The sequence below is a fragment of the Fukomys damarensis genome, unplaced genomic scaffold (assembly GCF_012274545.1).
Source record: "Fukomys damarensis isolate Sample0158 unplaced genomic scaffold, DMR_v1.0_HiC HiC_scaffold_28, whole genome shotgun sequence".
Taxonomy (NCBI): Eukaryota; Metazoa; Chordata; class Mammalia; order Rodentia; family Bathyergidae; genus Fukomys; species Fukomys damarensis.
In genome coordinates, this window is record NW_022900940.1 from 41,798,235 (window position 1) to 41,821,879 (window position 23,645).

General features: G+C 54.7%; 1 protein-coding gene across 7 annotated transcripts in view; it reads right to left on the minus strand.

Moving 5' to 3' along the window:
* Nucleotides 1–23,645, minus strand: part of Dnah1 (dynein axonemal heavy chain 1) — a 62,341-nt gene that overhangs the window by 29,933 nt on the left and 8,763 nt on the right. For all 7 annotated transcript variants that reach the window (XR_004514638.1, XM_033756953.1, XM_033756954.1 and 4 more), the window contains exons 7-32: nt 22,935–23,096; nt 22,143–22,395; nt 16,927–17,084; nt 15,583–15,794; nt 14,776–15,074; nt 13,636–13,786; nt 12,652–12,845; nt 12,342–12,567; nt 11,688–11,807; nt 11,218–11,300; nt 10,017–10,158; nt 9,443–9,598; nt 8,867–9,065; nt 8,536–8,789; nt 7,631–7,843; nt 5,920–6,084; nt 5,249–5,370; nt 4,995–5,100; nt 4,289–4,468; nt 3,571–3,711; nt 2,952–3,115; nt 2,613–2,726; nt 2,147–2,335; nt 1,775–1,880; nt 1,057–1,170; nt 440–589 (exon numbers count right to left, since the gene is read on the minus strand). Coding sequence is in view for 6 of the 7 variants with exons in the window: in XM_033756953.1 (XP_033612844.1) it covers nt 440–589; nt 1,057–1,170; nt 1,775–1,880; nt 2,147–2,335; nt 2,613–2,726; nt 2,952–3,115; nt 3,571–3,711; nt 4,289–4,468; nt 4,995–5,100; nt 5,249–5,370; nt 5,920–6,084; nt 7,631–7,843; nt 8,536–8,789; nt 8,867–9,065; nt 9,443–9,598; nt 10,017–10,158; nt 11,218–11,300; nt 11,688–11,807; nt 12,342–12,567; nt 12,652–12,845; nt 13,636–13,786; nt 14,776–15,074; nt 15,583–15,794; nt 16,927–17,084; nt 22,143–22,395; nt 22,935–23,096 (4,373 nt within the window). In the remaining variant the exon portion in view is untranslated. The remainder of the gene's footprint in view (nt 1–439; nt 590–1,056; nt 1,171–1,774; nt 1,881–2,146; nt 2,336–2,612; nt 2,727–2,951; nt 3,116–3,570; nt 3,712–4,288; nt 4,469–4,994; nt 5,101–5,248; nt 5,371–5,919; nt 6,085–7,630; nt 7,844–8,535; nt 8,790–8,866; nt 9,066–9,442; nt 9,599–10,016; nt 10,159–11,217; nt 11,301–11,687; nt 11,808–12,341; nt 12,568–12,651; nt 12,846–13,635; nt 13,787–14,775; nt 15,075–15,582; nt 15,795–16,926; nt 17,085–22,142; nt 22,396–22,934; nt 23,097–23,645) is intronic.

Genomic DNA, 23,645 nt, shown 5'->3' on the forward strand with positions numbered 1-23,645 from the left:
GTTGGCCTTGTTGGTCTCTTAGTGTCCTACTAACATTCTCTGCAACTTCTCTTCAGACCCAACCTTTGGGCCACATGGCTGTGGCTTTTCCTGCTGGCTCTGTTTCTCCCCATTATGTAACAGGTTTACTAGAAATAGTTAAATGCTTCATTCCGCCTTGTGGTGCTAGACCATCGGAGCTACCCTAGACCTGATCCACAGCCCCGCACACAACCTAGAAATCTTGATCTTGAAGTTGTGTGAAGAGGCTGGGCCTGACTGTGACTCATCACCACTTGGAAAGGGCTGCATGCACTTTCAGAACCATCGAGCACAGTTATTTCAATGGAATGTGTGTGTTTGCGTGTGTGTGTGTGTAGTTTTCAAAGTAGATGATCAGAAAACGGAGTCTGGGGGCTGAGTTGCTTGTGGTGACACTGGAAAGTGACAGGAGCCTCACCTGGGAGCTGAGCTGCTCAGAGGACAGCTTGAAGGTGGTAGTGATCTTCTTAGCCAGCACACTGGCCTCATTGAAGCCAAAGGAGTAGAGGGAGATCTCGGCAATCATGGCATAATCTGGGACCATCATGGCCACGGGTCGGAAGAGTGCCTGTGCATGCGGCACACGTGTGAGTGGAGGGCAGGCCTCATTCCCCACCCCAGGGCGCCACCCATTCTTGGACTATGCAGGCAGCTTCCCATCCCCCCTCAGCTAAGGCTGGGGTCCCCCTCTGTACCACTTGCCAGCCTGGGCCTTCCATTGCCCTGTGGCTGGATGACTCTGGCCATTAGAAACAGTTTCTTTGTGTTGATCTGAGCCTGCTTCCCTGTAAGTCCCAGGAGATGGCCCCTCTGGCTCCCTATTTCCCCTGCAGGCCCAGCATAGCAGCTCCTGTCAGAAGGCCCTCACAGGGACGGGCAGCCGTGACTCCCCCCATGACCTGAGGACAGGTCTAGGGCTTCTCCTCTATGGGGAGAGCAGCACTTTAGAACCTGGGCAGGGGTGCTCCCTTAGGGAACTACAGTCCCTGATGTGCCAGAGCCCAGGCCTTCCTTGCCACCTGAGCTCGAACTTGCCTTCAGATTGTCAGGCAGTTCAGTGCGGCCAGCATATCCTGGGTTCATGGTGATAAACACTGCACAGGACGGTACAAGTGGGATCTCAACGCCCTCAAATATGAAGCGCTCCACCTGTGGGAGAGGGTTGTCATCTCACCTGGAGAGGAGGTATCCACCCAAAGGCCACCTCATGCCCTGCCGGTACCCCTGTCCTGGAGGCAGCCTGTTGGTTAGGACTGGGTATCCTGATTGTGGGGGAGATCCTCCTTCAGGATCCGGCCTAAGACCTCAGGTCTCCAGGTCCTAGTTCTAGCCCCCTAAGGCCTCCGCACATTTCCTGTTTCTTTTTCCCTCCACCCTAATTCCTGACCCCGAACTTTCCAGACTTAGGCAAGCTCCGCCCTGACTAAGTGGGGTTACCTGCCAGCCTCTCAGCTCTTAAGATCCCTGGCTATAAACAAGCCAATGCTAAGGGATTTCCCTGAGGGTCAGCATATAGGGCCATAGGACTGTACCCCCTGATCTGCCACAGATTGGCCCAGGAGGTGCCCATACATCCCAGGAAGTGCCCTCTGGATCCTGTTCACAAGAGTGGTGAGGGAACAGTGAGATGGGCTGGCCCAGGCAGGCCCCAGTGTCTGGCCTCTCGCCCTGCAGCATGGGAGCCGCATGATGGCACGGGTGGTCAGGGTGGTGTGGAGGGCGTGGGGAGAGCCCTGTGTGGTCCACAGCTCACCCGCTGTTGCTGCGCCTTCTGGATGGTGGTGATCTGCTGCGCCACCACAGACAGCACCTCGATGTCGATGCGATTGAACTCGTCGAAGCAGGCCCAAGCCCCAGCACTAAGCGAGGCCAGAGTGTGGGGCGGGGGGCATGTGTTCAGAGCCAGCCTGCTGCCTCCCTCCAAGGGCTGCCTCTGACTCCACTGAGGAGGAATCCCCAGCAGCTCAGTTGCAGTCCCACTGCCTGCCCCCACTCCGGTGCCCACCAAGGCTAACCCTTGACTCCTGTCCCTCTCCTATGCTCTGAGGCTCCTTACCCAGCCCCCTCCCTTGGGGGACGGCCCCATCTTCCTGTCCTGTCCTTGCCACCTCACATCCAGCCTTACCTGGCCAAGCCCTTGAAGAACTTGCCCATGGCCATGAAGTCAAGCTGGTCAGAGCAGTTGAACACAACTGTCTGTATGGCCAAGGCCTTGCCCAAGTCTTTTGTGGTCTCTGTTTTCCCTGTGCCAGCTGGGCCAGCTGGGGCACCTCCAAACTTGAGGTGCAGGGCTCCGGTCAAGGTCAGATAGCACCTGCAGGAGTGAGAGAAGGTGGGGACTGGCTGTATGTGTGCCAGGTGCACCCACCGGGCACACCTTCTTTCTGAGGATTCCCACAGCCTCAGGGAGCTCCTCCTCTCAGGGCCCAGGTGAGCCCAGCCCCAGCTGCTGGGGTCAGGACTGCAGCCAGAGGCTCCCTGCCCAGAGCTCTTCCTGCCCCCTCCATGGCCCTGTAGAGCTTTGTTTAGGGCCCACCTGGATCCAATAGCCTTCCCTTCCTTAAGACCCATCTGGGGAGGGTGATCCTCACCTGTCAGTGAGGGGCGTGATCACCAGCCTCCCACTGTTGCCTAGGTACTCGTAGCCATAGATGAACTCAGCATTCACAGCCCGGATGTACAGGTCATTATCTGTCCAGTAGTACCTGCCAGTGTGAGATGAGTTCCTGGCCATGGGGCCATGGGCCACCTGGCAGGTATGTAGTCAAGGATAGGGGTTTGTCTTGAGGAGAGAGGGCATTGAGATCCCCCTGCCCAACTTGTCCTAGACCCTGGAAAGCAGGGACAGGTCTACTGTAACTGACTGTCCACTCCTCCCTGGTTCTGTCCTGGCAGCTGCTGGTGCCCCAGGGTGGCCCTCACGTGCTCACCTGAGCTGTGAGATCCACTCGAAGTCATTCACACTGACCACATTCTCCTGTATCAGCTTGTTCACCACCTCCTTGGCGTGGACCTCAATGACAATCAGCGCTGACATCACTGCCCGCTGCATGCGGGAGAGCTTTCCCCGTACCAGGGCCACCAGCTCACTGAGCTGCAGGGATGGAGAGCACTGTCAGAGACCCAGGGTCCAAGGGGGCTCACCTCCCCTGTACAGAGAGTGGGCTTCTGCCCTGAATAGCTTCTCTGTCCGAAGGGCTTCTGACTACCTGGGATGAGAGGAGAACAGGAGCTAGGTACGGGGAGGAGGTTAATAAAAACAGAAGCAAGGCATGCCGTCCACCTCCTTGTAGCATGAAGTGCCATCTGAGCCTTCAGGGTGGGCAGTGGAGCCTGGTGAGGAGCCTGAGGGATGGCCCATGAGGGACCTGGGCATGTGGCTCCGGTCCCATCTGCTGTTGTGGGACATTCATTTTAGGGGTATCTGACTTTCTGTCTTTTGGAACCAACCTCAGCCTCTTCTAGGCTGTGCATCAAAGAGATCCTAGAGCGACAGGATCTCCTGAGGGTGTCAGGGTCATGGGGAACAGAGACCCTCTTCACTCCTACCTGCTTGGAGAGCTGGGGGAATAGTCGGATGTCCAGGCTGCCGGTCTCCAGAGCCTGTGCCACCTCCATGGTCCAGTAGGTCTGGCAGCCAGCGATGGTCACCTGGCCGGGCCAGCTTAGAACCCACTGGGTCCTAGGCATCTGGGGAGACAACATGGACAGGCTGACTCAGGTAGCTGCCAGCCCTGACTCTCCCTCTCTTCTTCCCTTGAATGTTGTCTGTGCTTTGGTCTTTCCAACTCTGGGTTCAAACTGTTAATTCTACCAGTCCCTCAAAAGGAGAGAAGCCAGTAAGCTATGGGGCCCCTGCAGGTGGGCAAAATCATTTTTTCCTCTGCAGATGAGACTTTGGAGCAGGAGCATGACCAGGGAATACAGTCTGCGTTCAAATCCGGACTTGGACTTGGCCCCCTGCACGTCACATGCTCTTGAGCAGAGAACATTTCTGAAAGGCCTCAGGGACAGGGCTCCCCTGCAGCCTGGCTGCTGGTGGAGGGGCTGAGAGCCTGGAGCATGGCAAGTGCATACACCTGATGGGGTTTACAATTCTTCGTAGGAGTGAACCCCACTTTCCCCAGTGTGTGTAGAGAGGAAAGTTTCCAGGTTCCTGCCTGAGCCCCCCTGGTGTTGCAGTGGTAGGGTCCAGCCTGAGGAGGTGGAGGCAGGATAGACAGAGGCACAGAGCAGGGGCCGGGCAGGCTGCACAGTGGGCGCTCACCTTGGGGTAGGCCTGGATGGCCCTCTCGATAATGCTGCGCACACTGGCCTTCATGCTGTGCTCAACCTCCCGCAGCCAGTCCTCCACATTGCTGGAGGGATAGACAGAGAAGGACAGCTGCACCTCTTCCCCTTCGGCTGAGTACATGTGTGTGATCTCCAGGTCCTCCTGGAACAGTAGCTGTGGGAGACAGGGACAAAAGCAGGGTTACCTGGGTGAGTCAGACTCCCGCTCCAGGCTGACCCCCAGCCTCCAGTGCCCTCCACTTTAGAAACCAGCTCTGCTCAGGGCCTGGGCACATCTGCTCTGGGCTCTTCTGGCCATAGGTGGGAAGAATAGGCCCGCAGCTCCCCAGCTGCCCCTGTCCCAGCCAGGCCTGGCCTGAAGTGGGCTCTTGGGGAAGGAAGCCAGGCCTGTTCTGTGTGTCCCTGTCCTGCTCAGACCTGTGTGGTCCTCAGGGTCACAATACCCGAAAGTGCCAGGAAACAGGGAGCACTTGGGTGAATTAGAAGCCAAGGGCTCCCAGCCCCGAGCAGAGGGAACTTCTGTAGCTGATCTTTCCACCTGTCATGGATGTGTCGCTGGAGACCGGGAATCTCACTTATAACCTGGTCCCCACTAAGAGGGGTCGGCACAATGGGAGAGATGTTCTCCCTGGGGGTTGCCCTAGAGGTGCTGGCCCTGAGCCCCTGGCCCAGATACCCACCCGGGCGATGTTCTCAAAACACTTGTGCAGGTGGGGTTGCACGGCCGTGGGGTCCTTTGTTTGGGATAAGATCTCCAGTAGTTCATCATCCGACAGGAAGTAGAATCTGCCAGGGAATGGGTGAGGGCTCAGGCAGGCTTCCTGGGCCTGGCAGCTCCAGTACCACTGACATCTGGGCACTCTCCGCCAGGGCACTTCAGGCCCCAGCCTCGTGGGCAGATGCTGACAACGTGGGTACGGGCCATGGTGCTCACCTGGGGAAGGCGCTGCGCTTGGTCTCCAGGTACTCGCTGAGGCCCTTCTGCACCTGGTCCAGCAGCTTGTTGCAGTCCCGGAGGCTGTCCAGCAGCCTCTGGTCAGAACACACATTGATCACCTGCAGGCCCAGGCCGGGCGGGAAGGGAGTGTGAGCACAGCACAACTGAGAGGTAGCAAGGAAGGCTCACCAGAGCGTCCCCAGCAGCTAGGGACCCTCAGTGGGGTCTGGGAAAGAAGGGGCAAGAGAACTATCCCCAAACCGGGGCCTGCCTCCATCAGCCCTACCAGCCCCATACAAGAAAAATTCCAAGGTCAAAGATTGAGGATTAAACAAAGCTAAGAAGAGTGCTCTGTTGCAGGACTTGTCAGGGCCTCTAAAATCTAATGTGGACTATGGAGCTCCAAGAGAAAAAACATTACTGTTGTGTTTATTTTTTAATTTTGAGACAGGATCTCACTAAGCTAAGTTGCCCAGGCTGGCCTTAAACTTGCAAACTTCCTGCCTCAGCCTTCCAGTGTGCTGGGATGACAGGTATGTGCCACCATGCCTGGCTCCTGGGGAGCACCCCTGGGACCGGGGAGCCTACTCCCAAGGATGGGCTAGGACCAAAGCCTGGGACTTGTCCCCAGTCCCGACAGTGTGACCAGGGCCCTCAGAGCAGCTCGCCTCCTGGTTCTCATAGGCATTCTTCATTATCTTCCTCCAGATCCGCTCCATGGTCTGGTAGCGTTTGCTCTCCACGGGCAGCTGCCGGGTGATGTCCTCAGAGCTGAAGATGGGCTCCAGGTAGAGCCAAGAGCGCTGGCAGTTCAGCCACTCCTCCAGTACCTCCTGACAGGGTGGGCAGGGCCGGTGAGAGAGGGACCATAAGGGCCTCAAGGTTCAAGTGGGGTTTTGAGCCCCATGGCTGAGATGTTCCACCTCATCACACTGCTGGCCAGGGCACTGGTCCCCCAAACACTTCTGGATGGTGCTATATGCCTGGAGCTCCGGGGAGTGGAGTTGTGGGGCGCCTGCCTTCCAGAGAACCCCACACCTCTACAGAACACTGCTGGCCAGGGCACTGGTCCCCCAAACACTTCTGGATGGTGCTATATGCCTGGAGCTCCGGGGAGTGGAGTTGTGGGGCGCCTGCCTTCCAGAGAACCCCACACCTCTACAGAACCCAGGGTCACCACTCTTCCCTGTGAGAGGGCATGTTCAAACCAGCACCCTGAGGTGACCAAGAAAAGTCTCCAGACAGAACTCTCAGGTCTGAACTCCCCACCCTGATTCTTTGAGGCTAACTGGGACTTGAACTTGAGATCCCTAAATACCCTGTGAAACACCAGTCCCAGGGTGAGACATCCTCAAAATGAGCCACATCCCCTTTGCCTGCCACTGCCCACTTGGTCTTTGTCTGTGTCTTCTCCCACCTTTGCAAACTCATTCATTCAAATCTCTTCGTAAGGAGCTGTGTGCCAACATCAGCTCTGCCTCAAGCCTGTGCCAGGCTAAGTGGGTACAGGAGGAGCTGGAAGAGGACACAATCCCTGCCCTTGAGAAGCCCATGTCCTTTCAGAGGCCAGTTCCTCTGGGTCACCATGGACCTAGCCTGTGCGCTGGCCGGGGTGAGAGGCCCTGCTGAGGGCCTCAGGGAGCACTGTGCAGGCAGGAGTGGAGGGACTCAGCCCAGTGCTTGTGCTGAGTCCTGGAGGATTCAGGAGGTGGGGACAGAACCCCAGCAGAAAGGACAGCATGAGCGAAGGAGGGGGGACCCAGGGACAGTGCGGCCCAGCTTGGGTATCTCTAGTTGTGTGGGTGGGGGCGGGTGCTTGCAGATGAACCCCTTCACTCTGTCTCTGGCCTCCAATGGGGGCCAGAACAGCTCTGAACAGCTCCCAGGAGGGGCCCAAGAAAGGGACAGTCAGACACACCTTCAGAACTGTCCTCCAGGGATCTAGGAAGCCTCTGCTTCTGGCCCCGAAAGCCTGAGATGGGGTGGTTCCCAGTGCCTTGCCCCGTGCCACCAAGGTAGCTCCACATGAGGTGGGAGTGGGACGCTCTAGGCAGGGTGAGAAAGGGTGTGGAACTCTGGAGCTTCATGGTGTCCAGCCCCCAAATTCTAATACTGGAGCTCTGACTGTCCCAAACCAAAAGTGCCCTTCAGAAGTCTTATGGCAGCCATGTTTTTAAACTAAATGCTGTTCTTGCCACATCCCTGCCTTTATTCAGCAGCTAAGGTCCACAGACAGATAGACTCATCCACCTCTGAAAGGAGGGCCTAATGAAAGAGCCAGAAGCTTGGTGAACATAGCCCTACCAGATGCCACTGAGGGTCACTTGAGTTGGGTTGAGGGTGACGCAGGGTGAGGGAAGGACCGAGAGGAAGGCCCACCTGGGTCAGCTTCAGTTTCGTCTCCCAGGAGCTGATGCGCTGTTCAAAGGGCTTCTTATAGGGGGAGAAGGACATGCTCTGGGTCATGATGATGTGGTCATCAAGCAGCTGTGAAGCCTCATCTGGACTCTTGAGGATGTAGGTATCCGTCTCTTTGTAGGGCAGCACATTGAACAGGATGGCTGACCACTCCTTCTCCATCTTGTCCAGGGCCTGTGAGTAGGATGAATCAAGCCTGGGTCCTAGGAAGGGGCTGGTCATTGTGCTGTCTGGCCAGCACTGGTCAGGGAAGAAGAGACCCAACTGGGGCCATGACCTTTGCGTGGGCCCCTCTGGAAAGTACTCAGCTTACCTGGCCAACAAGTTACCCATGGGCTCTGGTGTAAATTCAGGTCCAACCCACTCTCTCACACATGCTGCACGTGCACGACACACTTATACATGCATGTTGGGACGCAGCAGAGGTGCCAGGTGGGAGTGCAGGCTTTGCTCTCAGCTCTGACACTTACTGGCTGTGTCACCTTGGCCAACTGTTGAACTTCCCTGAGCCTTAAGGTACTCACCTGTTACTGACTGATTGGCTGACTGCGGAGTTGGGGATGGGACCCAGGGCCTCTCCTATGCCAAGTGAACAGTCTGCTCCTGAGCTGCACCCCTAGTGCCCCCGTACTCATCTATTAAATGAGGATAACAGTCATTTCCCTCCCCAGATTCTGAAAGGGGTAACTGAGGGATAACAGCAATGGCGGGCACCACGCCACACACTCTGTGTACATAAACTCACTTAGTAGAAAGCATCTCTCTCTGGGCATGATGACCAAAGGGATGGGGCCCATTACTGTCATCCTTCCAAGTGACTATGGACAAGAGCCGGAAGTCGGGGGAGCCTGCTGGTGACTGCCCACCTGCTCGATGGAATACTCCTTGCCAGCCACCTCAGCCACCTTGCTGATACTCTCGATATGGTCCTGCAGGTTCATCTCGAGGCAGCGAGCAAAGGTCAGGTTGGCTTTGGGCCTGACATTGATGTTGATCTGATTGGACAGTACATCCCAGTGCCGGTTCCGCATTCCAGGGTTGCGCAGCCCCTGGATCAGCGGGATGTAGGGCCTGAACTCCTCAATGCGGGCTCGGATGTCTAAGGCTACGTCTTGGCAGGCTGTCAGACAGGGCAAGTGGGAGTGAGAGGCAGCTGGCACAGGCAAGGAGAGAAGGATGGTTGACTTGGCCACCTACCTGGGATGTCCTTGAACTGCTTCACACATTTGTGCATGGTCTTGAAGGACTCGATGACATTCTTCTCCAGCTGTTCAGCATCGATGGCTGATAGGGGGTCATTCATCCAGCTCTCGGACCAGCGGAGCCAGTCAGAGGCTGTGGTCCAGAGGTCCAGGTAGGGCTGGAACTCCTTCACCATCCTGGAGAGCTTCTCATACTGCAGGGCCAGAGGACAGGGCTGGGGCTGTCAAGGAAAGCTTCACAGGCTTTCTCTATGCTGCTCCTCCTTGGGCCAGTTGTTCCTCTCCCTCCCTGACCCTGGCTGCTACCTCTGTTCTTGTCTCCACCCCCGCCACCCCGCTCTGGGCTTTGAGCTATATATAAAGCAAGACCGAGGCTGAACCCTAGAGGCCTCCTGCCCAGGCCTCGTTATTCCCAACAGCCAAGGTGGCGTTACCTCCATTTTGCAGTCTGCCCAGTCCTGTCCCTGTCCTGCCAGAGTCCTACCACCTTGGAGCTGGGCTCTGATGTGGGCGCAGACACAGCTGCTTCCTCAAGCCCTGCGGTGTGGGGGGGTGCCCAGGGGAGGCCTACGTTGGTGATGGGCAGGCCAAAGATGCGCTCGCGGTTGTTGTAGAGCGTTGCCAGCTGCTGGCAATCCTTCAACTGCTTCTTGACTCGCCGCACCTCATTAGCAATTTCATGTGCTCGCGCGATCTCCACATGGACCGAGAAGCCGGCTACCACCAGCTGAAGGCCAAGTGGCAAGGGTCGGACAACCGTACAGCCCCAGCCCATGCCCATGCCCATGTATTTCAGACACACATAACCAGGGAACCCAATCCCTGTGGGCATCCACTTCTCCCAGATCTGAGGGGACAGTCCTGGGCTGCACAGGCTGCTAACCCATCACAGGCAGGCCAGGTGCCCCATAGTGACGTGGCAGGGCTGGGGGAGGCATATCCAGGACCCTGAGTGCTGTCTACTACCCACTGGGGCACTAAGGGCACAACAGAAGAGTTGGACCCCACGACTCCTAATTTTTCTGGAGATTGCTGTCCAGGCAATCCTTGGTCTTTCGGTTCACTCTTTCAGTGATCATCCACTCATCTGTCTGCTCGCCCATCACACCGTGACACCGTCCCATGCACAGGAAGCATGGCCAGACCTGCAGCCCTTCGAGCTTCTCCTGGAAGTTGTTCTCATCCATGATCTGGATTTTGCGGAACTTCTCCTCATCCTCCATATGCTGATGCCGCACGATCTCGATCTGCCTGAGGATCTTAGATGGCCAGAAGCTGGCAGCCCATCTGGACAGAAGAGCAGTGGGAACTGGGGGAAAGGCCATGGCCGAGGTGATGGGGTAGAGAGGGTCGGCAGGGGACACCCTGCCAGGTGCCCAGGTCTGGCATCCAGGGAGTCGAGGGAAACATGGGATGGGGATTCAGAATTCAGATAGCAGCCAGCTGGGAATGGGCAACTGGGATGTCCAAGTGAACTGGGAGGGAGCCACTGCCGCCCCTGAGGAGGAGGCACCCTAGCCCCAACGTCAGGAAACTACAGTCTCCATCCAGTGACATGTAGATCCAGTGTGCCCGATGCAACGACAAGGGTGCAGGGGAAATGAAAGGAGTGCAGCCAAGTTCCCTCTCAAGCCCCAGGCACTACCAGTGCCTTGCCGCAGATGAGGTAAAACAGCAGTCTCCGGCCTGACTGTCCTTGGTGACCAACCTGGGCCCTCAGGCCAGCTCCCTTCATAGTAGACCAACTCTTTCTGCCTGGCTGATATCCATGGAATTTGGGGTTTCCACTTGGCAGCTGCCCTAGAGATGCCAGCCACGGCGGGGGGGCCCCTTCTGAGCACCAGCATGCCTTGTTAGGGTCTTGAGTTCTTAGGCAGGCCTGCGATGGTCCTGAAGCTTGTACCTCATCTGTGAGGCAGGCTGCGGTAAGGGTTTCTGGTGACCTAGGGACTGCATTCCAGGCTAGGCTCTGCCTCATCCCCAGAGGGGGTGCCTGGGGCAGGGAGGCTGTGTAGGGTGTGAGGCCTTCTCTCAGTGTCCCCTACTCACAAACTGGGACTCTAAGTCCAGGGTGAACATGTTGTGTGTGTGTGTACAGACACAGGGATGGAGGAGCAGCTGGGTCCCTAAGCCAAGAAAATTTTACCCAAAATGATTTCTTCCTACCCTACTGGTCTCCTGAATTTGCCTGGTCTGGCCCCTGTATGCCGTCATGGCCTTTGGCATCCTGACAGGGCATCTATGACATGATTGGGACATTTGAAGGCCACGACAGCTCAGCACCACTTAACCCACTGCCTGCTGCCCACCGACCTCCCTAGTGTCAGGGACAACACTCCCACTCACTTGTCATTGAAGTCATCTGAGCTAAGGTTGTAAAAGAACTCATCCATGACCTGGTAGTCATCCATGACCTTCACAATCCGCTCCTGAATGGACAGGTGGCGAAGGAAATTGTGCTGGGGAGCAGTGTTACTGGGATGAGGCTCTTCTAAGTGGGCAGGTGTTAGGGAAGGACTGCCAAGCACAGAGCAGGAGGTATAGGGCCTCCAACGGCCCTGACCACCACACCTCCACTTTCCAATCTCCTGAACTTTACCTTCAGCCCTCCTGGTCTCCCAGACAGCACAGGTCCCAAACCCTACCATACCCCTACCTTATACCCCACTTATCTCTGGGTTTCTACCTCTCCGCTCCTGATCTCCCAGGCCCTGCCTACCCTGGCCCCTCGTCCTTGAAAGCCAGCCCCATGTTGCCAACGACCTAGAATTCATACATCCCCCCGACTTCCAGCCCCACTAAGCTCCCAGCCTTACCTGCAGCCCCACCAGCTTTTCAGGGATGCCCTTCATCCAGTCTCGCAGCTCTGCGAGCTCTTCAATGCTGTTGGGCTTCTCGTAGATCTTTCGGCTGATGCTGCGGAACTCTTCGCAGATCTGGTAGTAGGAGGAAGGTGTTAGGGAGGGCTGGGTGCACCTTCCTTACCCTTCCCTGGGGCCTATTTCTCATGACAGGTTCCCTGTGCTCCTCAACAGGTAGCTGTCCGGCCACAACCACCACATCCTGTGGTGCTTTCCGGGAGGGACACTTCCAGCAGGCTCCCTAGGTTGCCGCGGTCTCCCATGGGGCAAGAACGTCACCCATGTACTTCACCTTCCCAGTCTCCTCTGGCCCCACCAATGCAAGTAGGCCTGAACTTGCACAGCCTCAGTGCTGTTAAACAGACCATACAGGGTGTCCTGTGAGAGGGCCTCCCAAGTCTCCACAAGTCTAGGGGAGGAGGTAGCAACTTCCCATAGGGGATAGTGTCCCACAGATAGGGTGATTCCCTGTTCCTTCCCTTAGCCTGGGTATCTACAGGCATCCCCAACCCTGCCTGGGGACATCTTGATAGGTAGGGGAAGTGTATGATGTAGGCAAGGAGGTTTGTATATTGCTGAGGTCACTGGGGCAAGGCAGGTGGCACTTACACTGTCCACTTCCTTGTGAAGATTCTTGGCCAGGATGTCCATCACGGAAGTGGCCAGGATCTTGCGCTTCTTGGACAGGCTCTGCTTAACATTGTCAACATTGATGTAGAAGGGTCCGATGATGATGCTACTGGGCAGCGAGTTGTCCAGGACATCTTTCTCCTGTAGGTGGATGAGCACTGCTTCTCGCACCTCCTGGGCTGACGGGCACTGCGTCTGGTAGGCTCTGAGAAAAGCATGCATGTGTTGGGGCAGAGGGCAGGAGGGGGCAGCCAGATTTGAATGCATGCACACACATATGAGCACGCACTTGAGGAAGGTGGAAACATCACTGTTGTTTAGCTCCAGGTACTTTCTGTACTCCTTGGCATAGGCCTGCAGTGGGATCATGGCCTTATGCATAGCATTAACTATGATGGCCCGCAGCTCCTCCACCAGCGGTTCGTGAAGGCCCACCGACTCCAGCAGGGGGTCCCCACTGATAAAGAGGTCCTCCATCACCAGCTGCAAGAGAAGGAACAACAGACCTGGCTGTTGCAGAATTAGTCTACAAGAGCAGGACTCCAGTTGCCATCCTGGCACTTAGCAGCAGGGGATGAACTTCGAGGCAGGCAGGGAGAGGGGTTGAACTTGTCTTCTCAAAGATTAGGGCAAGCAGAGGCAGGTGTGGTCAGGCACAGGGGGCATGGGGTGGGCGTGGGGCAGAGCTTCAGCGGTGTATTTTAGAGGGGACTGTGGACTAATACAAGGCTGGAAGCCACTGTGAGGCCTACTGAGGGAGAGCATCCTCCCCTGCCTGGCCTGTCTCAGCCCAGTGCCAATGGAAGCCAATGAAAGGAGCAGAAGGGGCAACCAGGTTGTTGATGGCTCTGAATGACTAACAGGGGGGTTGAGAGGGATCCTAAGTTATGGAAGCTCTGTGTCTGGGGAGTGGGCTTGTGCAGTGGTGGTGACTAGCAGGGACCTTCGGCACTGGTCCCATGGGTAGGAGTTAGCCTACGGTCTGCTCTTGAGATGGAGAGAGAGGCCAGGCATGGGGCGGGACCCAGAGGGGTGGGGTCTGGGCCAGATGTGGATGCGACAGAATTAGTTCAGCGAAAGCTGGGTTCCAGTTGCCATTCTGATACTTGGCAGTTTCATGATGTAGGTTAATGATTGAACTTCTCCAGGTCTGCAGAGTGGGTTGCTAACCATCATCACAATTCAGTTTGTGGCGAGGATTACACAGGGCTGATTACATATGGCCTAGGAGGTAGGATGCCCGTACCCCATCCCACCAGCTGCAGTAATGTACCTTCTCCAACTGAGGCACGGAGTGGGTGGCCAGGATGCCCTTGTCAAAGATATTGAGCAGAGATGTCTCAAACTGCTCCAGCGGTGTGCTGTAATGCACCCCCGAGCCATCCAGGACCAGGTCCATGATGAACAGGGGATTCTTCTTGGGCCTGAGGGGTTATAGCTGGGCTGAATATGAGCAGGTGTCTGAGGGGGACCCTCTGCTCTTCCTGCCAGCACTGCAGCTCTTGAGCTTCTCCATTCATGACACATCCCTCCTTCTTTCTCCCAGAATCCTCTACAGTCACCAGGAAGACCTGGAACATCCAGCCAAGTTCCGCCTTGGGTACCACAGAGGGAAGACCCCCCTCCCTACCTACCCCCAACACGCACATACATGACTACTAGACCCTGAAGTCACCAGGTTGGGTTGGCTAGGCCCTAGGTACTTGCGGACCCCAAGATCTCCTAGGAGCCCATCACCCTTGACTTCAGATGTCCACCACACCAACAACCTCCAAGTCTGGATCCCAGCCAGGGCCCTCCCGATGGCTTCTGACACACTTAGAATAAATCTAGCCGACAGTTGACCCCATGGTTGGGACTAGGCTCTCTCTTCTCCTACTTCGTCCATATCGGGCTTCCCTACAGTTCCCTACTGTAGCCATATCTTCTACCCTGCCCTTCTTGATTGACCCAAGCCCTTGCTCTCCTTGGTGCCTCTGCTTATTGGTCCCTCCACCTCCCGTGTCTGTTTTCTTCTCACATTTCAGGCTTTGGCTCAGATGTATCTTCTCCTGGATCCCCTGGCAATGGCCCACCCCTAGTGCCCACCACTTAACAAAATCAGTAATGATGGTTCAGAGTTAATGACTCGCTGTCTGCCTCTCTGTGGAGCAGGAACTATATCTCTGGTTCTCCTACAACTGCGCCTGACTTATGGCAAGTGTTCAAAGCAAGATTGTCAGCTACATTCACTCAAGTACTACTTGAGTGAATGAAGTTGACCAAAGTGCCAGCCAGAGCTGGTGGGACATTGTCTGCTAGCCTTGGGGCCACCTGGGCCCAGTTGTCCAGGACCTGGCAGTGCTGGGTGCTCTGTCTCTGCCACTGTGGCCTGGGAAGGAACAGGCAGCTGCCTGGCCCTGCTGGGCCCCACCTGCAGGGGCTGTTCATTAAGTCTTCACCCCAGGCCATGTCGTCGGGGCAGTCGAGCACACTGCCACAAGCGTCACTGATGAACTGTGTGAAGCTGGCGAGCGAGTCTTGCACCAGGAAGCGCAGTGTGTCCTGCAGCATGTACTTGATCATCTCCATCAGCTTGCGCAGCTTTGACATGAGGTACACTTCCCAGTTACTCTCGTAGAGGTTGTACCAGCCCTTGCTCATGTCACGCAGGCTGCTGCGCATTGCCACCTTCAGTGTGCTGATCCAGCTGTCCTTCAGGAACATCTGTACCTGGAGGGCCACGGGCATCAGGGACCCACTGTCCACAGCTGTCACGCTGAGTACTCTCCGCACCAGGGTTCTGGCAGAGAATCTGTCTGGCTGTGGAGGGCCCTCCCCCAAGCTCTGCTGACTCCCTCCTGTGACTCCACTGCCCGGGCTTCTGGGGGCGGGAGATGCGGTTCACACACAAAAGCAGGGCCTTCCTCCACCCAGAGGAGAAAGACTAGGGGCTGTACCCCCCAATACCAGGTGGAGTTCCTGCTCCCCTTTTTAAGACAAGAGTTCACCCCAAGGCAATCCGGGTGGAGGTGGCCTGACTAGAAAGGGGGCCTACCCTGGCTCCCCTTTTTTCTGAGAGGCAAGCCACATCCTCGGCCCCACTCTGGGCTCCAACAAGGCCTACACCGAGACCAAGACCTAGTCAGAGTGGCTGGAGACCCTGGGCTTCCTGGAGGCCCTGGTTGGTCAGCTCCAAGGGCCTGGCCCTGCCTACCCTTGTACCCCAATGCCCAGGCACCTGAGACAAGGTCTGCAACTGGATCTGCTCGAACTCCTCCAGGCGGCTATACTTGGAGAGGGTTGAATGAAACAGTGACATGGAGGTCACACTGTTGCACTTGGCCCGGACCTTGCTCAGGGCTGTGATGACTTCTGGCCGTGTGAGCAGGGACACAAAGGTGAAATCCTCCTTCTGTTCCTGGAAGGGGTACTTGGGAACACTCACCAGCCCTACAGGGTGGAAATCCAGGGCCAGTGTCAGACCTGCCTGGGACACGCCGGGGTGGTGGTGGGGTCAGGACACATCTACAGGACGCCTGAGGGGCACAGTTCTTGCCTCCTCCCTAGAAGAGACGGCCTTATTCCCCGAACCTTCTTTTCCCACAGTCAGTGAGTTGCCTGCTCTGAGACGGGAAGAGGGATTCCTTCCAGAATGGAAGGGGCCCCAGGTCATGGGTCCCTTTGAAAAGTGGGTGGCAACTGTAGTCCCTCTGCCTGTCTTCCCCCACCTGTGGCACAGGTGGCATGCAACCTTCAGGCTGCCTGGAACCTCCTTCAGCCCCCGAGGAGAGAAGCTGTGGGCACCAGGATCCCTCAGCGTGCCTGCTGTCCACACTCCAGCCTGCATCCTGGGCTTAGCACACACTGGAAGCCAGATCCAGGAAGCGAAGTCAGCAGGGCTGGGTGAGCTCAAAGCAGACGGCTCTTGGGGGCAGAGGACCTGCTCTGTGACTCGTATCCATGAGCCTGCAGTCATACTGATACTACTCTTGCTGCGGCTCGGATTCCTTCAGGTGGCTGTATCTGGGGAGGGTCCTTGAGGCCTTGACCATCAGAGCCTCTGGGATCTACTTTTGAGACAGGATCTCATGAAGTCACTAAATTGCCCTGGTTGCACTCTAATTGTCAATCCTTATGCCTCAGCCTCCCAGAGTGCTGGGATTACAGGTGTGTGCCACCACACCCAGCTTGTCACCTATCTCTGAATCATAGCTTTCCGGGTACACATTTACTTTGCGGCTTCTGCATTTTTTTGTTTTGTTTTGCTTTGTTTTTGAGACAGGGCCTTGCTGTGTACATCAGGCTGGCCTTGAACTTGTGGCAATTCTCCTGCCTCAACCTCCCAAGAGCTGGGATTACAGGGAGGCGCCACCATGCACAGCTGCATTATTCTGATAAATATTTTAAAGGCATCTTCTTGGTGCTTCTTGACCAGAGCTCTGCAGGCTGCTGAGGAAAGAAGCATGTGAATGCTGGAGACAGGATGCGAGCGGAACAATGTCAGGCAGGACAGACGACCCTTGGGGGAGGGGTGGGAGGGGCACTGGGCAGGTGGATGGCAGTAGGGTTCACTGACCCTTACCCTTCTCGGGCACCTTCTCTTCCTCCTGCTTGGGCAGCGTCACATAGGAGAACGTGTCGGGTTTGGAGGAGACAATCCTGTCAAAGCTCATCTTGTTCATGCTGCGCTCATAGTCCAGGATCACTTCTCTGGTGAGCTCGCTGAGGTGCTCGAGGACCCTGCCATGGAGAGGGAGACGGCGAGGTCAGGGACGCCCCACACTCTGCCAACCCTGTGCTGTGGGCCAGTCCTAGGGCTGCTCTGATGTGGACCTGGGCACACAAACCTGGGACTTCCTCTCTGGATCCACAGACACAGCCTGCCTGGCTCTAGCCACTAACCTCCTCTAGCCTCATCCTCTTCTCTCACAGCTCTGGGTCATTGTATCAAGTTCCCACTTCTCAGTCACCCAGTACAGGGTCCCTCCGTCCCCCCATCCAATCCGCTTCCCATAAAACTCCAACCTGATCACATCCGTCTGCTTAAAACCAGCCCCCGAGTTCCAGGATCTTAAGGCAGCGCCAAATCCCTTCCTGTAAACTAAGAAGACTTTCCGCTGGCTCCTCCCTGCAGGCCACTCTCCATCTCTGTATAGCTCCCACCTGCAGGCACCGGGCCTCGCTCAGCCAGCGTCTTGGATATGCTGGGGGCCACAATCTCATCTACCCAGCCCCTGCTTCTGCCTGTGCAGGGCACATTTCACCCCTTGCTGGTTGATGGCAGCCCTGGTTATGGTCCCTCTCCTGTGTTGACACTCCTGACTGTTCAGTGGCTCCTCCTCACTGGACACTGGGCACAGGGAGAAGGTTGGTGTGTGTGGGGGTCCAGCTCATGGTCACTTCTGCAGGGTCCCAAATACTGCCTGACATTCTGTAGGATGCCCAGCACACAGGCGCTGCATACACGTGTAAAGAACTGAAGGAAAGCATGTTACCATGTGGCCAGCAGTACAAGGGCCCTGATGGGACGTGGCCCTTGCCATCCAAGTGTCCCACTCTGGACACTTTGCTCGATCCCTTGCTCATATTGGGCTCCCTACCTAGACTTCTCTGCTTCCTTGCCCCGCAGGCTCAGCTCAAGCGCCATTTCCCTCACGGAGCCAGCCCTGACTCACACCTCCGGGCTCCGGACTTAGATGACCTTCTGTACCTTCCCCAGTCCCGGTCAGCACATCCCAGGCAGGATGTGCAGGTGGGCGGCATGGAACACGAGGGCAGGGCTTGGTAGCCTGGCCGTGACAGTGACACAGGGAGGAGGACCAAGCAGCTCCGCCCTCTGTGCCGCAGGTTCCTCCTTGGGAAATTGGGAGGTGACGGGCCCTGCCTGGAGGTGCGGCGGGCTGGTCCTGAGAGACACAGGGCCCAGGACGGAGGGCAGCTGAAGCCTCAGTTCCTATGCTGGCCACTCAGACACCTCATGCAGCCTTGGAGCTAGAACATTTGGTCCTCATAAATCCATCTGCACTGCAAGTCTCCCCTCACGTGTCTACCTGCCGCTCAGCCTTACCACCTGGTGTGTGTCATCGTGTGTCAGAGCTGGTGGGATAAAAAGCAATCTTTTCATTTTTGTTCATCTCCTGCCCCACTCCTGCCCCCCTGGCAGTCTGCTTTGGTTCTTAAGCAGGATTGTCATGGACTCGCCCGATGCAAACCCTCTGGGGTCCTTGGCCTCTTCCCTTTACTGTATGAGCACTCGGAATATTTAACCAATTTATGGCTCTCATTGCTCCCATTCCCCTCAAAACCTCAAATATATCTACCTCTGTCCTGCTCCTGCCAATGGATGATGATGACAACAGTCTCTTCACTGATTTTCCTTCTCCACCCGGCCCTGTACAACCCATTCTCCACTGGGATGGGGTGGGGGAGGCACTTTAAACATAAACGATCGCACTCTGCTCAGAGTTCCCGAGACTTCTTTCAGATCGCAGGCCAGTTACCCAAGTGTCACCACAGCACGCGGGTGTGGTCCACTCTCACCCGCTCCACTCCGGCCCTGCTAACCCCATCCCGCTCTTCAAATACCCCGAACTCTCGGCTCTGCACTGCTGCTCTCTCTGCTAGGATCTTCATCTCCTCTCATCTTTGGGGCTCATCTCAACTTCTGCGAGGCTTCCCCTTGCCATCTATCATAAAAGTAGCTCCTCTCAAACCTCTGTATTCCCTTCTCTCTGTCTTCACAGTGCTTAATCCGGACCCAAGTCCCTCGATTTTCATTGTCTGTCTTCTGTATTATTTTATTAGTACATGCTTGCGGTCCATAATGAATACATTCATGGTGGGGCCTTGGTACATACACATATGGCACCGTAATCCTTCTCATTTCCCCTCTCCCCACTCATTGTCTGTCTTCCTGGCCGGCTTTCAAGGCCCTGGGGAGCGGACCGTTCATTGGACATGTTCACTGCTCTGCCTTCCTCCCCCTCTGCCTGGTACAAGATGGAGCCTTCCATCCTGCTTCCTCAGTTTTTATCCAGAATCCAGTCTTCTTATTTGACTCAGGGAAGACGACCACTTCCAGGTGTGCAACTGCATGAGTCAGATGGAGCCGCTGGGGTGGTGTTTTCCCAGGCTGCAACTGGCTCAGGAGCTGGCACGCATCCCATCCACGATCAGTGACGGGTGCCGGGATAGAAAGGTCAAGCGTCCTTGTTCTGCCTCCCTTGGGACAGTCTCATGGTGCTGCTCATATTCCTGAATCCCCCTGGGTCAGGCTGTGGCTAGACTTCTAAATCATATCTTTGCCTGGTGCTTCCTCTATCATACCCTGTTTCCTTCTCGTTCATAAATCACTTGCACAAGAATCAAAGTCTGCTTCTAGGATTCCAGTCCAAGAAAGAATGCAGTGGACTTTGGCACCTTCCTGAAATGGCTGCTGCCATCTTGCCACATTGTTTGTAATTGCTAAATACTACAGATGACCTAAATGTCTATTTATTGGAGAATGGGTGAAAAGACTGTGGCAGTGATGGCAAACCTTTGGCATATGTGCTGCAGTGGGCACACAGAGCCCTCTTTTGTTGGCACGCAAGCCAAGCTGTCCTGACATCGCCCCAGCAGCTGAGTATTGGATAACGTCACATATAGGGGCCATGCACATGATCAGAAAGGAGGAGCAGTGCCAGTTGTATCATCAAAAGCTCTGTTACCGTGTTTTTCTTTTATGACAAAAGATATTAATGTATCCGTTATTTTTTCTAAAGTAAAATCTCAGTCTTCAGGTTTAATTGCAGTGTTGTCCCTTTGCAATAAATAAGTGGGTTTCGGGGTGCGGTCTGGACACTCAGTCTCTAAAAGGTTTGCCATCACTGGACTATAGCAATCCACACCATGGATTACTATGCAGTTATAAAAGGGAATGAATAAAATCTCATTGAACTGATAAGGATTGATTTCCAGGACGTATTGTAAATGAGCAGAATGCAAGTACACAAGACTTTTTACATATACACGTATATATGGTACTTCATGTATATCATGTATACGTTTCTATGCCATGTATGCATAGGCATACATATTCCTCCATGTAAGAAAGGAGTTGTAAGACAATAAAAATGTATCTAAACTATATATGTCAACTCATTTGCGCAATAAGAAATATAGAAAAGACAAACCAGAAACTAGTGTTATTGGCGACCTATACGCTCATGGTAGGAGCAGCGTGGAAAAGATGGAGAATGTGAACAGAATAAAGTGAATGAGGGCACAGAGTGACAGATCTCTGTGTGTCCCCAATTGAATAATACATATTCTGAGTAGTGTTTATATCCAAAGGGGGGATATTATATAGTAATATTCACATATATAATTATCTACATAAGTAATATGGCTAAAGCATATCTATGGAATGCGTATCATGTGTATATATATTTAATACATTTTTATATATGGGAAACAAATGACCAAGCTGTATTTCATAAAATGAAGAGCATGCTCTTCCAAAATGTGGGGAGAACCAAATCAAGTAACTTTTGAATGTAGTATTTGTGCTATACGCTCCCAGGTTAAAAAGAATATTAAGCCAAGACATTAAAAGTCTACCTAGAATTTTTCTTCTAAAAGGCATGGAGTAGCAATTTGAGACTACCTTCTGTGTATTCTAGGATTGAACAAACAAGCCAACATACGTTGAATAATGGAGGCCAATTTTTCTTTTGAAGACTGGAGTAACAAATACCTAATAGTGAGAATGAGCTCAGTGGTGTTAGAGTCAGTCTGAAGGTATCAGTGAGCACTCAGGGTTTTAAACAGGTAGATCAGTAGATGCAGAAAAAGATATAGCTGTGTGTGCAATTTTCATTATGGAGTACACATAAAATTTCCCAGCTCTGCCTGCTCTAAGAACCTCAAAGCAATGATTTCCCAATAGCAATGAATGTATCTAAGGCCCTAAACTTGGCTTCTAAACTACCCACTAAAAGGAACCAAGGTTCAATGAAGAAAAATCTGACTTTTAAGCTGGATCTTGGCAAGTACAAGATAAACTTGGAACTTCTCGCTGCACCAGAAAGTAAAGACGTGCTCAGAGAATGACGGGAACCCCTCAGAAGGACACAGGAATTAGCTTCAAGAGGCTCCCATAGAGCAAATTTAGGCATTGGAATGAAAAAATGAGAGAAATGGGTTATACATCACCTTCAATAAAGGAATTCAGGAATCTACCTGGATAACGAGGGATCTAGAGATGAACACAAATCTGTTTGGGACCTGTTATGGCTTGCATCTGGATGCACCTTCAAAGCCTCATGTGCTTATAGGTGAAGCTTTTCAGTGGCGGCTGGTGCGTGAAAATGGATTAGGGCTGTGTGATACCCGGATCAGTCCTCTATTTGGATTTACCAAATGGATTTACTGAAGAGGGAAGCCTCTTCCTGGGTGTGGGTGACACCAACCCATAGGCTTTGGAGTCTGGGAGAAATATAAAGGGACAGACAGAAGACAGGCTCACTGCTGCTTCCTGCCTGCTCTGTCATGGACTGTTTCTCCTCTGCAGTACCCCTCTGCCAGGGCACCCCTGCCTTGGAACCAGCTGACAAGGGGCTAGAACCTCTACAAACGGTGAGCCAAAATAAATCTTTTCCTCTGTTAGATTGTGGATGTTGCGTACTTTGTCTCAGCAATGAGAAAAGTAACTAAGATACGGCCCCAACAAATCCACAGTGCAGGAGGACAAACCCCACACAGACGAGCCTAGACAGTGTTCTGCCCCACTGGTACCCCACCTCCCCACAAACTCACGTGGGACCCTTGCGCATCCGGGGTGTGTTTGTGGCCCACTGCTTGATCTTGTTCAGGCTCTGCTCACTGATGAGTTGCTGGCCCCTGGAGGGCATGCAGTCCACATACAGGTTGTACCGTAGCAGTGCCTCTGTGGCCTTTCGAAGAGCACTGGCCTGGACCACACGCTGTGTGAATACATGAGGGTTCTCTGCACAGAAGAGAAGCTGTATCCGCGGCACCCAGTACTGACAGAGCAGGAGAGGTGTCCTTCCTGGGGGCCGGACAGAGGGAGAAAGGGGACATACAGCAAGGTTGTTTGGGCTAGAGCACTGCGTTCTGGCCCACCTGGGTACTGCTGCGTGGTGACCTTGAGCAAGTGATTTCCCTTGTCTGGCCCCCTGTTGAAGGTATAGAATGGGAATGAGGGTGCTCCCTGCTCTGCCCTCTCAATGAGGGGTCAGGGACGGGTGTGGAAGTGCTTCATAAACTATAAGAAGGAGCAGAGATCAAACACAGGGTTATACAGAGGTGGTCCACTCCAGCGCAGGCACCACTAACGCATGGGCCTCAGGATCCTTTTCAGTATCATGCTAAAAGTGGCACTGCCAGTGGCCTAGAGTAGGCGTGCCAAATAATGGCCACTTGCCCTTCCTGGGGACACTGAGTCCTAGTCCCCTGTTTTCACTGGTCAGGCGACAGACAACCACAAAAGTAGAATTCAGCTGGTGGTGCCCTTGGTGGGGTTGACCTGTTACAGGCCCAGCTGGGCTCAAACTGGGGGTCCACCTGGGGCCAAGGCAGAGCTCGTACCTTTGGCAGTGACCCCTCCACTTAGGATGGGCTTCCCCATCTCGTCTCGCACCAGGCCTCTCTTATCTGTCTTATGTACCAGGTACAGCTTCTTCTCTTCGTCATACTCTAGGACGCCAACCTCGCACCATTCGTACTGCAGTTTCTGACTCTTGGGGTCCTCTGAAACAAGAGGGGGACACTCCACCAGTACTTCCAGCCATAGGAGTAGGGAGGGACCTCTGAGTGTGACAGCAGATGCTAGGATGGATCTCAGGGGTCTTGTCTGGCTTCTCTCCCACCACGACACCCCCTCTGTCTTGGCTTCCTTCCAGCTGAGCTGGCCCCTGAGGAAAACAAGGCCATAGGAGGACCAAAAGGACCAGGCCTCTCCACAGGACCTCACCAAAGGAGAGAGAGACACGAGCCAAAAGTTCCAGTCAAGCAGTGAAGTTGCTGAGACCTGTCAGGGACAGTATCGTGGGTGAGCTGGGCACCTGCAGAGTGACCAAAACCAAGGCGAAGCCCTCCCCAGAGGCCCTTCTCCAGCTCTCCTCCTGCCACTGCCCGCTCACTCCCTCCTCTCCAGCCACCCTGAATGTCTGCCTATCCCTGTGACTCCTGAGTTTGCTCTTGCTTCAGGGCCTATGCGTCGGCTGTGCCCTTTGCCTGGAACATTCTTCACTCAGCCTCATTCCTGGTTTGTTCTGTGTTCAAGTGGCTCCTTCCTGG